This window comes from Bactrocera oleae, chromosome 3, assembly GCF_042242935.1.
Source record: "Bactrocera oleae isolate idBacOlea1 chromosome 3, idBacOlea1, whole genome shotgun sequence".
NCBI lineage: Eukaryota > Metazoa > Arthropoda > Insecta > Diptera > Tephritidae > Bactrocera > Bactrocera oleae.
The window spans coordinates 7,545,906-7,563,382 of record NC_091537.1 but is presented as its reverse complement, the minus strand read 5'-3'; the positions used below and the strand labels follow the sequence as shown (position 1 = coordinate 7,563,382).

At 38.5% G+C, this 17,477-nt stretch overlaps 1 protein-coding gene across 1 annotated transcript in view; it reads left to right on the top strand.

Moving 5' to 3' along the window:
* robo3 (roundabout 3) overlaps positions 1–14,811 on the top strand; it is a 140,994-nt gene extending 126,183 nt beyond the window's left edge. The window contains exons 8-12 of the mRNA XM_014231852.3: positions 210–308; positions 627–867; positions 1,575–1,735; positions 4,825–5,005; positions 10,039–14,811. Of these exons, the coding sequence (XP_014087327.2) occupies positions 210–308; positions 627–867; positions 1,575–1,735; positions 4,825–5,005; positions 10,039–11,950 (2,594 nt within the window). The 3' untranslated portion in view covers positions 11,951–14,811. The remainder of the gene's footprint in view (positions 1–209; positions 309–626; positions 868–1,574; positions 1,736–4,824; positions 5,006–10,038) is intronic.
* The last annotated feature ends 2,666 nt before the right edge of the window (positions 14,812–17,477 follow it).

Here is a 17,477-nt window from a genome sequence, read left to right as displayed (position 1 = left end):
TATTTTTCCAAATTTTCCCTACTGGGCTATACACAACCTACACACCGCACAACACAACAGCACCACACGCTTTAGTACACTTTTGCTCCGCATTAGATTGCTGCCACTTAACATGGGTCACTGAGTTCCCAGACCAACTACACATGTACACACACATATACATACACACACAGAAAGCGATTATATTAAAGCGTCAATTTCATTTACAGTGCCCGAATCGCCACCGCATGCCATGGAGGCCATACAATTCAATCGTACATCGGTGTTCCTCAAATGGCAGCCGCCCTATCCGAATAAGACACGAAATGGTGCGTATAAAATTCAAATAAACACAAGCACAAAGTGATACACATACAGCTGGTAAGAGGAGATGGAAATCTCTATGAGAAAATGTGCACAAAAGACACCTTATCTCCTTAACTCTTGCTCAACACGGGCCAGGTTTGATGCCTGGAACACATATCGTTGACAATTTTCAGTTTACCATCGAGTAGAAATGAGATTTCTGTTTTCTTTTACTGTGAATATTTCAGCATTTTACATGCAATTTTTTTCAAATTATTTCCTTTATTTTTTGCTTTCTTTCACTCCTTTCACCCGCTTGGTTTTCGTTTCTCTCATTGCAGGTATTTTAACCAACTACAATGTGCTGGTAAAGGGTCTGGACTCGCACAATACGACACGCATTTTCAAAAATATGACCATCGATGCCGGCTCACCGACATTGCTGTTGGCCAACCTCAGCACCGGCGTTACATATTACATTTCCGTTGCGGCAGCCACCAAGGTGGGTGTGGGCCCATTCAGCAACCCGGCTGTGCTGCGCATGGATCCACGCACACAATCGCTCGACACCGGTTACACTAGGTATGTATGCGCACGTGTATGTGAAAAAAGCACTGGGAGACCAAACACACACATATACACAAATACACTGGCCTGTATGTTGACCAAAGCAAGCGCCAATGGCAGCTGACTATTTGCGTCCAAAAATATAATTTTTCACTACGTTGTTGTTGTTGTGGTTTTTCGTGTTGTTATTGTTGTTGTTGCTGTTTTTGTTGCAATCGTGTCCCGCAATTACGCTCGCACAGTGCTGTTATTTGTTGTTTAAATGGCCACCAACTAGCCAGCGTGCAAGTATGGCTGCCGCCCCTGGGCAGTCGACAATCAACACAATCACAACAGCACGACAACAGCAACAAAAACAATAACTACAGGACCATAGGCGACAAAACATCAACAGCATATACAGCACATACAACAACAACTAGCAATATACATGCAACAGCCATAAATCGACAGCAATTTCACTTGTTTTCTGCGCAAATTTGCTGCTGATTAAAGTGAAAATGTAGTAGTGTTGCCGTTGTTGCTGCTCTTATTGCTAGCTGTGTTTGGTGGTGTTGTTGTTGCTGCCTGCTGGTTATTGGCAACTTTCGCATGTGTCTCTACCCCGCAGTGTCGCTTGTTTTCATTCATCCTTTTCACTGGTCTCTTGTACATTAATTTCCATTTTCTCATTTGCCTCACATTATTTCCATCGTTTCTCATCGCTACTCTTGCTTTCATAGGTATCCCATCAATCGCGACATTGCTGATGATTTTCTAACACAGACTTGGTTCATCATTCTGCTGGGCTCCATTATAGCGTTAATTGTGTTTCTCTTCGGCGCTTTGGTGCTCTTCAAACGTTATCAATTCATTAAGCAAACATCGTTGGGCAGTTTACATGGTAAGTAAGGAACACACACCAGCTATATGGCTCTATACAGTGGTTATACTATTTATATACATGTACTATATATATTCATATATTGGATTTCTGATACGTTTACCGAGTACTGTAGGTAATAATATTATTTATTGATAATTGCTTTGAAATGGTTCTTTAATATGACATCCTCAGTATTAATTATTCTCTGAGCTATTTGGGTGGAGTCAAAGTACACATGGTGCGTCACTCATTTCTGCTATTCGTTAGCCGTCGTCAGCACTTTTGAAGTTGAAGTAGCGGCATCCATTTAAACACTTAAGCCTAGAAAACGTAACCGCTGATTTATAGTTATCCGAACTATATTGACCTTGCACAAGGTCCCTAAAGCTTTCAGTACTTTTTCACTTAGCAATGTTCTTCGCTGGTATTTTTTTCTTAGGTTAGGTCAGGTTCGATTACTAATCCTTAAGATGGGGATCGCATTTGGACTAAAATATGTAATCCTTAGTACAACCATTAAATAATACTAATGTAGCCGACCTTATTAGTCGACAAATCGCTTTGTGGTCAATAATAATCTGATTTGGCGTTTAATTTCTATTCTCACCAGCTTAGTGGGTAGACTAAAAGTGTGAGCTCGCAAGGGCCTTAACTCTGCAAAGGCGGGACGATCAAGAAGGAAGTGTCGAATGCTTGCAACTTGTCTTCTTCCAAACAAATGCTACAACTGACATCCGGTAAGATACTCAATCTTTCAGCGTGGACGTTAATAAGGCACGGACCTGTTAAAACCGCCCCAACTAAGCAAAGGTTAGCCTTACTGAGTATAAAGGGTTCACTGGACCTCTGGCGATCGACTTTGGCTTTGAAGGAGCTTGCAACAGCGTGAGAACCGATGTTGGCCCAGTGCTGGTCAAACTTCCGCGATGCCCAGCTATTCACAAGTAGAACGCACGAAGAGAATGGAGCGCCGACCCGTTCGCATTTTACTGACAGTAGGGCTAGGGTGTCATCTCTTGCTAGTTTTATCACAAAGCGACTCGATACCATTGATAACGAGGTTAGGCATCCTTTAACTATAAGTAGGGCATAGTTTCTTCTCTGAAGGAGACTGCAATCCGAAGCTGTAAATCCAACGCTAGTTAGTGATAATCCTTAAGGTTGACAAGTTTTCTATAGTACCTTTATCTAATTTTTCTCTCTTTTTCTCGAAAAATATTCTTATTGTCAGATTATATATCTTAAAGCAGACTCTGTCGACTTATGAAGTATTTTCATTGCGAAAAAACTTTCCTCCTTGATTGTCTACTCACTGCGAAGTAGCGCTTGTGATGATTCCAAGATTTTCGTATTGTCAGTTTATATATATTAGAACACACATCCTTAACCCTTAAGGTTGACAAGTTTCTTATAGTACCTTTATCTCTTCTCTCTCTCTCTTTCTCGAACAATATAATAGCTCTTTTATACGATATTCATATTGTCATATTATATATACTAGAGTATACTTTACGAAATGTTTCTACCTTGAGAGAACTTTTCTCTACAGTTGTTTACCCACTCCAAAGTAGCTCTTGTGAGATAAAAGTGATTCTGTAATGGATTTCCGGGTTGACTACAACTTTCTGGTCCAAAAAATAGTTCACTGATTTAGTAAAAGAGCGAACAACATATTTACAAACAACAACAATATCATTCCGGCTCAAAAGAATTAACATAAAAAATATTTGGCGAACGTCAGCGAAGGTTGCTTGGAACAGGATCATATAAGTAGAAAATCTAATCTCTAACACTGAACCAGAACTCTAGATTTAATATTAACTAGCATTCTTGTGAAATTTTGAGAAAAGCAAAGTATGCTTTAACAATTTGCAAACCATTGATAAGCTCATCATGAAAAAAATTAGCAGAAACGTTGCTATAAAAGCTGAAGCTTTCGAAAAGGTTATGTGAAAGCGGCTAAAAGAGCTCATTCCAAAGAGAATATCTCGTATAAAAAAGCCGGCAGTATTTTTTTTTTCAAACCTATTAATTTTCTACATGTTGACATATAAGAACTCATAAACCTCCTTTTCTAACAAGCCAAATTAACTATTAGAAATATTTATAACCGCTGTAAGCTGTTTTATCGATATAATCAAGCATTTCATCAAATTTCCTTGAAACTTCCTGCTTACCGCAAGGGAAACTGTTGCATGAAGTATTGTGTTTTTATACCAAACATAGTAACTTGAATACCGATTTGAGCCCAAAAATAGAAAAAAGCAATAAATATTTTACGCGCGGCAACCAAACAAAAGCCTAGTAATGCTTAACGTAGCCGATTAGCGATATCCTGGGCTGTAGTCAGGCCTGCTACAAGTGTGTGGAAAAAAAGGTGGTTCCACCTCATCCATCGTTGCAGATACATTAATTTGCGAAATGCAAAAGCAAAGCAAAAAAAATCTACAAACAAAGCGCATTGAGAAATGGCGGAGAGGCACGTGAAAATCTCATTAATTATGAGCACAATGAAGGAGAACTTAGAAAAAAATAAATAAGTGGAAATAAAATTATAATAAAGCAAACAAAAGGTATATAAAATGTAGCTTAGCAAATTAGGCGACTTGATTAAGAGTTGCACATAACTAGCGAAAGGATACAATAACTGTCATTTACTTAACTACACACAAATAAAATGCTGATGAGACGTGAGCGGCAGAAGTTAATGAGTGCGGCAATGTATTTCTTTTTTTTTTGCATTTTCTACGGCACCTAAGCAAATAAAATAAAATTAGCGCAAAAAAATACACAAAAGGGTTTAGAGCACGCAAAAAATAGATATTTTAGAAGCTCCGCCAGCCAAGTTGCCTACCTTAATGAAGGCATTTGCTATAAACGTTACATCCGCTGACTTTGGATTTGAGCGCCTCGAAAGCGACTTACATAGCTGCTTAGGTGGGCACGTATTCACGAATTAACCCACGCTTTTATGTATATATTTACACACACATAAATATATAATATATATGTATATTTCTAGTATATAGCTGTATATTAATTTTCTTTCATTTCACCTCTATATGCTAACTCATCCTACGTTTGCATTTTCTTTATGCTTATTCCAGGCAATCACGCAATCGGTGCGGTGCGCAAATTTCCTACGCTACCATTAAATGCCAATGGTGTTTGGATCGATCCGACCGGTGGCGTATGGCGTCAGGCTAGCAATTGCACAACAAAGGACCAACTTCCGGATTACGCACAAGTCACCGGGCAGCAAACGTTGCCATTACCCGATTATGAACGGTGAGTTATAACGCTGTTATTTTGGTAATTTCCAATACAAAAGCGCACACAGACACATACACACACACACACACATGCAAATGTATATGCAAATGTAATGCAAAGCAGTCAGTTTAGGGAGCAAAATAGTCGCTGCAAAGCGTTATCGCTTGCCTTAACTGCGCCCAGAAAATTAGTTATCTATTGTGCGCGCGCAAACAAAACGGCAAAGTGTTGCCTACACTTAGGCGTCCTAGCACAAACGGTTACGAAATGTGCGTGTTGCGAATAATCTTAACTTGAAACTGTTTGTAAAGGGCGTTGTGTATCTTCGTAACCTTAGTTAGACCTTAGAAGACTTTCTCCTCACTGCGCGCACTTCCTTTAATTACTTTGCTTACTAATTTGCATTTGTGGTTTTATTTGATTTTTTTATTTGTTTTTTTATTGTTTCCTGTGGTTTTGGTTTCTTGCTGTTGCACTGAGTTCGGTTTTTCTTTTTTTTTTTTGTTATTTTTTTTTTGCTTCCACCCTTGCTCTTGTAATGTTATGCATTTGTTTTAGCTTCACTATTTATTTCTGCTCTATTTTCATTTCCGATTTTTGCTTCTTTTCATTAACTCTCCTTTGCCAGAACTTTTGAACTATTCACTGCTCCCGATAAGCGTTTCGGGTTTAAAAGTTTGCGTTTGTAGCTATAAAATTTAATGTTATTGCATTCTGGCATAAGTTATCTCTTTTATTGCTTATTTTTCCGATCTCTTAACTAATTTATAGTATTTAGCGTTGGAACTTAGGATGCAAGAAGTTAGCACGGATTTGAATGAGCATTTAGTTGGTCAATGGATGTGATTAGCATATAAATGGCGACATATGCAAACTTATTCTGTGGCTCTCTTTAAAATTACCAGAATATGTATATATATATATATAATATACTAAAGTCAATATATGTATGTGCCACAGAGAGAGCTTTCGATAATTTCTAATAAGGTTCCTCACTTCTTTCCACTCAGATTACATCGCAGTCGTGATTGAGCAGTTAAGGATTGCTGTGTTTAAAAATCGCGTCCATTTTTACAGCTGTAAAAGATTCGGCGCAGAACTATCTGGAAAAGCTGTGGAATTGCATTTTGGTCACAATTTCAATCTAGCTACCTTTCGAATTTCTCCCCCTCTAGATAACTTCTTCTTATACAAGCATCCCGGCCAATCGCTGGTATGCCTAACTAGCTGAAGGAGTTTATGCCGCTAACCGGCTCTCTCATAACTAGAAGGTAACCCATGGTCTGCCCTGACGACTTTCACGAAAACTTCAGATGTAGCCATTGATTATCTCTCCATGTTCTCTTCTTCAGTCACATAAACAAATCTAGTTTTATGAGGACCGTAAATTTAGCGATTTCGCTAAATGTTGGTGCCACTCCAGCCTGTGGCTTCTTACATGTCACTTAACCGAAATTTCACCACTATTTTTTCGCCGGAGCTCTATCGTATTCTCCGTCACTCAGCACAACCTTTTCTTGTTACTATCTGTCATCCAATGTTACACATGTTGTATAGAAAACCAAGTTGTGACGAGTCGTCTCAGTTCGCATACATACTCAAGCGTCGATTCAACAAATTAATCAATAAATTTATTAGCCTTAATTAGAAACCTTGATATTTAACCACTTATTTCGGAACACACGGAGCACCACTTCACGTAGAGGGCAGGAACGCTCCCAAAACTAATACACTCGAAGTCAATGTGTAAACCGCTTATTTCGCCAGCGTATCATATAATTAAAAACCAGCTACACAACTGACAAAACAAAACAACAACAACGCGCTTGATATCAAAAACGCTTCAAAGCCATTAAAGTGTTACACTTGAGCGCATTTTTAGCAAACTGCCGCGACTAAGGCGACGAACGACGCATATGAAAAAGTGGTAAGAAATGCAAATCAAATTGCTGCCAGCTAGATTTTTAGCGCAGCACACGCTGTAAGTAAGACCTTCAAACTCAGTGAAAGCGAAATCAAATGTTTAGGAGCCTGCCACGTGTTGTCTGCATAGCTTTCGAGCGTGCTGTCAGCGATGCAGAAACAAGTATAACAACAAAAACGCGGCAGCAATAAACAAACAGAAATGCTTGCCACGCAAAGCAACACTAACAACAAAAGCGTAAGCTTTAAAAAAAGCACAATTTTGTATAACTTTTTTTATTTTACTGTTGCCTCCCACTCGCCGCCTTACCGCGCGTTGTTAAAACCGCCCTGCTATAATGGCTAGCATACATTCTGTCGGCGTTGTTGTTGCTCTAGCTGATAGTCTGCCTCTCAGCCCCATAGCCTGGCTGTTCGCTTGCCAACCGCCGCCCCCAACCACCTTTTGCTGCGCTTAATGAATTCCCAGCGAGTTGGTTGTAACACTGCTCCACCTCTTTAACCAACTCCATCCACTCCTCCTCTCCGCCTTTTGCGTGCTGCCGAAATACCATACATTTTGCTGTTGCTTAAAATTTGATGTAGCAAATGAAATGAAAGCGGTAAGCAGCCAGCGCTAACATCCCTGTGGTTGCATTTATTTTTATATTTTTGTTGCTTTTTATTTTATTTGTGGCCGTTATGCGCATTTATTTACCTTATTGCGTTTGCATTGTTTTACAACCCTTTTTATTTAGTTGATAGCTCCACACCCCCTGCAACAGTATCTAGTACTCTGCTTGCTCCCCCCACTGCAGGCAATAGACTTCATTACCGTTGTAGCGCATTTATATTTCGCTGTAAAATTTCATTATTTCCGTTTTACATTTGGAAACGCGCGCGTCACCATAAAATTTATTGCCATCAAAGCCATTACAATTGTGATTTTGTTATATGCCAGCTCTTACACGCCCAACTCTCCGATTCCTCACGCGTTTGTATCTCTTTATTGCAGCTTACTTTGCGCTGACTGCTTAACAATCTCTAACTGCTTTAAAATCGACCATTTTTTCCTTGTAAATGTCTATTAAAAATATATACTACCGTTAGCGTAGCGTTTTAACGTTTTTTTAGCATTGGTCACGTGCTCACATATTTTTGCGTTGTCAACTATATAAAAGAAATTCCGATTAAACCATTTAATTGGCACTTTTACAAACCCGTTTATTGCTGCCATTTTCTATTATTTACGCATACAACATTTTTTTTTTCAATTCGAAAAAAAGCTGTGTAAAAAATTTATGTGCATGTTGCTATCTCGTTCGCACGCAAGCTTGCTCTTGTTTGTTAACTGTAATTTATGTCAAATGGATAGCGGTAATTTATCGGTCGTTCGGTGTATGTACATATTGACAGCAGAAATAAATAAACATTCATTCCATCGCTTTTTTCTCTCCATTCTGTTTTTTACAAACATTATGTACCATTGGTTATCAAAGAGTTATTATAAAATCACCTTTAGAATCTTCTGTATGCTCTCTTTTGATATCGAAATTTTTTCTTCGTCAAATGGGTCCGTTGCTCCAATGTCTTCTCATGATGATCATATGTAGATCAAACCTATTGAATACCAGAAAAGAATGTTCATCGTCTTTTGAGCCAAAATGACAATGTTCGCCTATTCGCCCCATGGATCGCACACTTCTGTGAAGCGATCTCACGCTTGCAATTGTGTTAACTGAAGTATACAAATGTGGTAACCAATGCGGCGACAACTTTTTAATGGCCAATATTTCATGGCGAATATATCACATAATGTTTTTTGAAATTCCCACAGTCTTAGCTATCTAACAGACTTTCAATGGGTGAACAACCGAAATCGTGTACATTTATCAGGTTATCCTAAGTGGTAGTCGTTTTCGAGTCACCCGGGTGTATCTAATCAAAAATTGACGACTCTTTTAGCTACTTTTGGACACCAGCGAAAGTAAAGACTCACCGTAGACTGTCGCCGAGCGCTCTTTAATTTCACTGTTCATTTTATTCCGAAAACATGGATTGAATCATTAACTGATGTCGCTCTATTCCATTTTTCCAAATCTGCGTACTGATCCGTTTCCAGATTCTATCAAAACAAAAAAGTACGACGCGACTGAAAATGTGAGTGTAGCCGTCCGTAAAAATATACCATACGATGATTTATCTGGCATTAGCGGCGACATCTGGCGGTGGGTGCTAGATTTCTAAAATTTATTTATTTCAAAATCTTCAAAATTTCTGATTAGCTCATTACATAAGCCTATTAGCGTATAAACAACCAGTTTAAATATACAGTTAGCGCTAATTTATATTTTTAATGTCTTCATTTAACGCGATTTATTTTGTAACCTACCGCCAACGGTCATTTTCCGTTTCCGCTATTATGTAAAACAACCATCTCTAGCCCTCTCTGCCGCCTAACGGAGGCAAACCGCAGACCAGTTACACTTGCTGGATAATGCTAACGAGCAGCGACCGGTCCTACCACTCAGTCCACGACTAGCTTTCTTGTTTTTAAGCACTCAATTGCCAGCGCGTGTTCGTATGTGTATTTGCACGAATGCATTTATTTGTAATTGTGCATGTCCCGCCCAAACAACGCTCATAAATACTCAATCATTTTGCCAAAAAACAACAACAATTTCCGGCAACCAAAAACCCCACTCCAATGTGTAATGCAAGCGAAAAACTACGCTAGCCAGACGGGCACTCAAGGGGATGAGGTAAAGCAAAAAGTAAACGGGAAACACCGCCACGACATGCAACAAACCAATTGAAGTTGCTACACATGAATCGAACATGCAACGTAATGTTGCAACATGTATGTCGCGTTGTGTGGTAGTGTGACATATGCGCCGCATAGCACCGCGTGGCATGGCATATTTTCGCTGCCAAAGGGCAAGCGTTCGCGTAAGCGCAAATGGCAAATAAAATATATGTTTGTACGATGTACTTCCGTTCTAATGAAAATGTTCGCTCGTTTGCCAGGAAATAACAGCAACAATAATGTAAACTAAAAACCACTTACCCAATCCCACACGCACACTTCTTCGCCAACTCTTAGCTAACAGAAAACACATTTCTCCTTCTTTATTCTCTTTCGGCAGGCTGACACCGCTCAACATGCCCGATTATGCTGAGGTTGCATGTTCAACATTCAAAACACCCAACGGCCCATTGGGACACGTAACGCCAAACGGAAATGCACATGCCATATTGCAGCAAACATCCGTTGGCAATGTTGGTGGTGCTGGTGGAAACAATGTGCCAGCCATCAGTGGCATACACAATGGCAATGCGCTCTATGATAGCTGCGGCGCGTATGCAACAACGAATTTGGTCGCGAATACCAAACTCTATCAGAATCGCTATGCCACAACCGCGAAAACAACAGCAGCTATGCCAGCTTCAATGGGCAACACCGTCGCCAACGTTAAGGCAATGCGCCAATTGAGCAATGCCAACGGCAACAATAACAACAGTAGTCCAGCGCATAATAAACATGATGACTATCGCGCCGCTGGCATGTACTCGGCGCCACCCAGCGCTCACTATGCCGGCCTCATCGATTTGGCCGCGTCGAATCCTTTCAATGACAAAATGACCGCCTCCACTGCATCTACGGCGATTTTGAGCGCCTCACCAGCAAAAAGCGCAAGCAATAAGAAAACCGATGTGAAGAGTTTGTACAGTGGTAGTCAGCAAAAAATCAATATTACCGAAAATAAACTGGATCTCATGAGCAACATCAGTCGCATTTCGCCCACACCGACCAATGGCTCGTCCGGCTCATCTGCCGCCACCGCGTCCAGTTCCGCGGGTAGTGATAGCGTTAGCACATCAACTAATGCGCTTATGCCGCGCCTGAATCCCTTCAGCACAGGCAATGTGAGTGGCACTAGCAGCGGCAATGCTAATCAACGACAACTACAACAACAACAACTACTTGCCGCTAGTAATGCGTTGCGGCAGGGACTTGGCGCCTTTGCCAGCACCACTTTGGCCGCGCAGATGGTAACTGGCGGTGGCGCGGGCACCTTGCGTCGCCAGCGTCATCCGAAAATATTCAAAAGCGAAAATAACATAAACTTTGGCAATCTATATGGCAGCGGCAATAATGCAACTGCTAGCAATAATAAGTCACAATTGCTCATTAACCACATCGGTGGCGGCGGCGGCGGCGGCGCTAGCAATGCGCTAACACTTAGCGCCGCCACAAATAACAGCAGCGCCGCGCATTTTGACTTCCTCACAGGCGGCGAAGATGGCGCGCTAAGCGTTGGTGGCGGCGGCGCGGCTTTAACTAATGCGATCAACGAGGCGGCTAGCAATTTTGGCGCCGCGCTTAGCACATCAACGAACCAACTGCTCAATGATTGGGCTTCCAGCGCCACCGTCGCGGCTGAGCAGCAATCCAACACACATACACCAGCGAACTCGCAATCGCCATTGCAGCACCAACAAACAACCCACCAACCAACGAATCAACAGCCACATCAACAAAATTACAATCACAGCTTTGGCAGCAAGCAGCCGTGTAAGCAGCATTTGTATGTGAAGGCGAAGGATGGCTCATGGTCCACCGTCTCCTCGGATGCATATCAATCCTATAAGCAGCAGCAGCAACAATCGCTGACACAAGGTGATAAGCCACATACTATACAACAACAACAACAACAGCAACAGCAGTCGATAACAACAGCAAGTCATAGCAGTAATTTTAATGCCAGCAATAATAGTTGCATTAGTAGTAGCAGTAACGGTAGTAGTAGTATTAATAGTAGTAGTAATATTGCGGGCGCTGCTCAGAAGAGCTTTGATAGCTGCTTAAATGAATTCAACGCGTCGCTGCAGAAGGCTAGCGGTAATAATAGTAGTTGTAATTACAGTAATATGCCCGCCGCCCCACACACAGACAAACACACAGCCACACATAAACAGCCAACACACGCGCTAACACAGCCAACGGCAACAACAAGCAAGTATTTTACGAGCTACGGCGGCAGCGATAAGGTGTAAATCATGAGGCGTTAACGCGCTTTTGCTTCGCTGCATTTCCACATTACTTTTTCACGAGTTCAAGCGCCAAAGTTGTTGTAGGTGGCGCTCACTTTCCTAATTACAAAGCGCATTAATGTGTGTCATTAGCGCTGCTTGCAATCGCAGTTTTAAGTGCGCAAAACTAGCCAGCATCAACTGGCGTTGTGTGTTAGAAGTGAAATTAGTGGCCGGTAGTCTAGCTAAGCGCAAGCTGAGGCGTTAAATATTACATATAATATATATAAGATATTCAGTTAGATAAAAATTAAAATGCACTCCGAAGATGAAACGAGTTGAGTGTAGTTGTTGGTGTTTTGGTGCATAAGCTTGGCGTACACTAACGGTAAATGAAGAAACCCATTGAAAAACGAGTAATTGTCGTGCACAAATTATAGTTAATATATGATGCAAACATAAATTGATACGATGCTTAAGGTAGTGAAGGTAGGTAAACGATATCACGAAACAAAAAAGCAAAAAATATTTTAAAAAAATGCACGAAAATTCAAAAATCCCACACAAGTAATATAAATAGCAAAAATAAAACCATATTAAAAATAAAACGTTTCATGTTACATATATCCGTGGCATACTGTAGTTATGTGTGAGAAAATGCACTAGCGCTAAACTAACCTGCCTAAGGTGCAATGAATATCTCTCTTTGTTCGCATTCTTGCTCCTTTCCATTTTAGCAGCTAGCCAATTAAATATTTCAAAGTCGCAGTTTAGTCTGCATAACTCATCTATTGTACAGTTCCCAATCAACACGCAGTAATATGATGATATAATATTAGTCGAATCGGTAGTCTTGTTTTGAACGCTTTTGTAGTAATTTATTCCGTGGATTTTACAAAAATGAAAAAAGCGAAATATCGAATGGTGATTCGATCTCTTGTTTTTCGAGTTGAAATCACACAGTGAAATCGACAAAGACCTAAAAAGATGGTTTAAATAGTTTGAACATGGTGACAACTCGGTAGTTGATAAGACACGTCTCATATTGGCCGTTGGTAGCTAGCTCAGAAGGTCAGGTGGAACTTATCCTACATAAAGTGCTCACACAGGATAACAAGCTTAACAGTGTTTAAGAGTAATTTGAAGAAGCTCTTCTGCGTCATTTCGCATCCGTTGAGAAACAGCCGAAACGGTGGACCACACGAACTTGTTACGAAGACGATGAAAACTATACCATCGGTGAGAAAGGTGCCCGCCACAGTGTTTTGGGTTTCGATAGATATGATCTACATTGTATACCTACGAAAAAGAAAAACGGCGACAAGGTTCCACCATACCGATTTATTGGGTCGGTTCTACAGCGAAGTGCCAAAAACCTGCTAATTTGACGAAAAAAAGCTCACACCTCCGCCATCGTCACGGGCAAATTAGTTACTACCAATGCTGCCTCGTATAACGTATTCTCCCAATTTAAAGCAATACAACTGCTTTTTGTTTCCAAAATAGATAAAGTTGTTCGCCGAATAGAAATTTGGGTCGAATGTCGGGGCCTACTTTGCAGACCTCTAGAAAGCATATTTTTCAAACGGGTTATAGAAGTTCAGGCCTCATTGGGTGCACGCTATCGAGTTAGAAATACACTGCGAAGAAATAAATCGCCATTTTTCGAATATTTTCGTATGTCTTGTGTGTGTCAAGAACATTTTGGTCCGCCATTTTATACTTATTTTCGTACGAACCCCACTGCAAGTTATTGTATATGGAATTAATAGCTATACAAAAATTTATTTTGTGAAAAATAAGTATTGAAAGTTTACCAGTGAATATTTATAAGTCTTAAACACAGTCTTAGATTACAGTCTTTCTGCGAACTGTTGAAACTACTGTGCTAACGAACTTTAGAAACCTCGAAATCTAGACACTAGACAATGCCACTATGCACCTTAATACTACAACTTCGAACTGTGAATAAAATAATAACGAATATGTTTATGAGAATTCAGTTGTAAATAGTTGAAATGCATTTATGAATGATTTGTATATGTTCTATCAAAGATATAGGAAGACGAAAAGCAAATACTAAAGGTTAAAAGTAAAGTTACTTATAAAGAAAAAATTATTTAATAATTATATAAATGCGAATAAATATAAAATATAGGCATAAAATATATAAAAATTATAAATATATATATATATATAAATATATATGTATATTTAACTATATATACGTATATATAAAGCATATTAATGACGTAAACATTAGCGGCATAAAAGACAGACCTATGAAGTTTATAGTAAACTGCCAAAATGAAGGCATTTATCTATAAAAAAAAAGAAGGATTTTAAAGCAAGTAAACATAAGAAAGCACACACACACCACCACAAATACGGAAGGGAAAAATGCATTACAAATAATTAGTGGAAATAAAATTTAAAAAATAGTAAAAAATTATGAAAACGCGAATATTTGCAAAAGTAGCCAAGAAATGCGGGAATAAAAAAAAGAGCTGAGCGAAAAATATTCACATATTTGAAAAGAAAAAGTACTATACTGCACTTAAGATTAAAAAAAAAAAAAAAACAAATAAAAAAAACACAAATATCTTAAAAACTCGGCGATTGCCAGCAACTGCCGCACTTCAACATACGAGCATGTACATAAATACATGAGCAAATAGTTAGAACTTAAAACAACTCTCCTGCTGACCCTTGTAGCAAATATGTATGTTGCAGAGAAGTTGCACCAAATCAATCATGCAACAACAAGAAAATTATTAAAAAAGCAAAAAAGACGAGGAAATAGGAAAACGAAGCGACAACGCACGCAAACTACAAATTTATGCAGACCTTAAAGCAAAAATGAAACAAAAAACAAAAAAAAATAACAAATATTATCGTACTCACCTATAATTATGTAATTTGTAATCTAAAGAGAGCTCCCCCAACAACCCTCCACCAGAAAAATTAGCAAAGAGCAAAAACGAGATTTAAGTAAATAATGAAAATATGTACGAACGCTAATAATAAGGCTGTTAATTGTATTTGTAAAGAGTAAAATTAAATGATATTTAATTAACTATGTATTATAAGCAAACAAAATTAAACCAAAGTAAATAAATAATTATGCTGAATAAAATAAATAAATAAATAATAAAAAAATGTGTAGCTATTATTTACGCTGAATTGATACTTAACCCTGCCGTTAACCTAAAAATGTGTATGCTAACAGAACTTAAACAGCCTAGTATTTCGCTACCCTTTACGCTAGTTTAACCAAAATTGTAGAACGTAATTGCCAAATCTTCGATAGATGGAAAATTTAAATGTGAGTATTACCGAGAGGATACATTTTGTAACTTTTAAATTTTTTTTTCCAATAGCTTTTGAAAAACTAAGCAGAACGCGGAATCCTGCTTAACGTAGTAGTCTTGTATGTAACTTGCATTTTTTTTTATATTTTATTTAGAAAAAAATAAAACTCAATCAGTTTCATTTTTGTAACACATTATTAATAGTATTTCAGAGTGTACAAAAAAAAATATTTTTTTTTTAAATTTATTGTTTTGTTGCACTGAAGTGAGCGTCTCAAAAAAAAAGGCAAAAAGGAAGTGGCTGGCCCCAGTGACTTGGTCGCCTGAGCACATTTGAAATAGATAAACCAACAAGATTTTTGCTCTGTGAGCTTGTCATTTCGGTTGGATAGATTGTTTAAACAATTTCGTTTGAACAAAAAAAAAATGTTTGACTTCGAAAAATTTTCAAAATTTTTTAAATTAGAAATCGGGCTGCAAAATACAAAGTGAGCGATAAAAAAAAATTTTAAAAAATCTTAATGCCTGCAAAAGCTATTGATGAGTAGCACAACATATTTAAATTTCAGCGCAATCGATTGGATAGCAAATTTTTTATCATCCGGGCCGACCGTAAGAACGTGGTTTCAAAAAAAACGATAAAATATGTTTCATAGAGTTATATTTATTATTATAAACAAATCATAATACATATCAATCGTCTATTTCTGGTGCGTATAATAAACCTTCAGCTACTTCAAAAACCTCATTGTTAGTCACTTTTTCTACGACCTACGACTAATTTTAGAAAGCTAAACTGCGTCCTTCTCCGCTTTCGAAATACTACAAGAAGCTCACGTAACGATGCTATAACTTCGTCAATCATTCGATTTTCGTTCTAAAGTTTTTACAGTATATTCCTTATATATATTGTAGTAAACGCTTTGAGCTTATTACAAATTTGTTGAAGCGGCTAATGTCAGTTTCGGCTATGTTTTCTGATTCGCCGAAGTTAAGATTGATGAGCTGCTTCAAACTGTTTTGCCAGGGCTGGACAATGGAGGAGAAAGTACCTAAAGGTTGCACTACGTAGTAGTACGTCTACTGACATTTTGATATATGAGCAGCCACTTTTGCCTGAAAAGCACCACAGCCGGCATGAGTAGCCTCTGCGACGTAGTGATTTAAGTTTTCAGAAATGCAGTTAAAAGAGAAGAGAATTTCGGTGTGTCCCTGTTTGGACCCCTTCATGTACGCCCAAGTAATGTGCTCATTTGTCGGAACTGCTGATAACGGATCCCTATAGGATATAGCTGTCATACAAACTGATCGTTCAAAAATTAAAAACCTGATATGGAATTTTTTTATCTGGCAATATATACTCGTTATTTAGCACAGATTATTATTCCAGACAATACTATAATTTCCGGCCATATTTTTCAATTTGAATCACTATAGCATACAGTGACGTTTTGAGATTTGGCTATACATGTAGTTGCTATAAAAAATGCGCCTGTGAAGGGTATTACAGCTTCAATGCAGCCGAAGTTAAAGTCTTCTCTTGTTTATACTTGGCTTGAAAATAATTTTTTAATTTTATTTGCGTGTAATGAAATAATAATTTTTATTTATTTTATTTATTTATTTTCAATTACTTTAACTATATAATTTTAAAATAATTGCTTAATGTAGGCAAAAACAAATAAAATTACCGCAAAAATGTTAGTCGATTAAATAGTTAAATTTTACCTACTAAAGCTTAAATGACCAAGCTGTTAAATATGTTTGCGAACAAAAACACGCAATTATTACAATTCATTAAATTTTTATTTGAACACATTTATGCGCATTTGATTTCACTTAGCCACGCATTTACACATTTCGCACGCATGCACGCACATGCACACAGCACGTCCTTGCCATTTCCTTGCATTTCGTACCATTTCATTTCAAATCGCTTCATATCATTACATTATTCATTCACTCAAATGCCAACTGAGTTAAATTTAATTGCAGCCACAACAATTTGGCCATTAAAACGTCGCCACAGCGCCTACATCGTTTTGGATAATTCCATGGATTTTATCATCTAAATGCGGACCACAGCGCGCCACACATTTTATGCTACTTCACTTCTACTATTTTCTAATTTTTTAACCAATGCAACGCTGATACACAGCAACAGCAACAACAACTGAAGTAGTAGTACTAACACAGCGACCACTGGCAGGACAGACGATTTGTGCAACAACTCACACCAC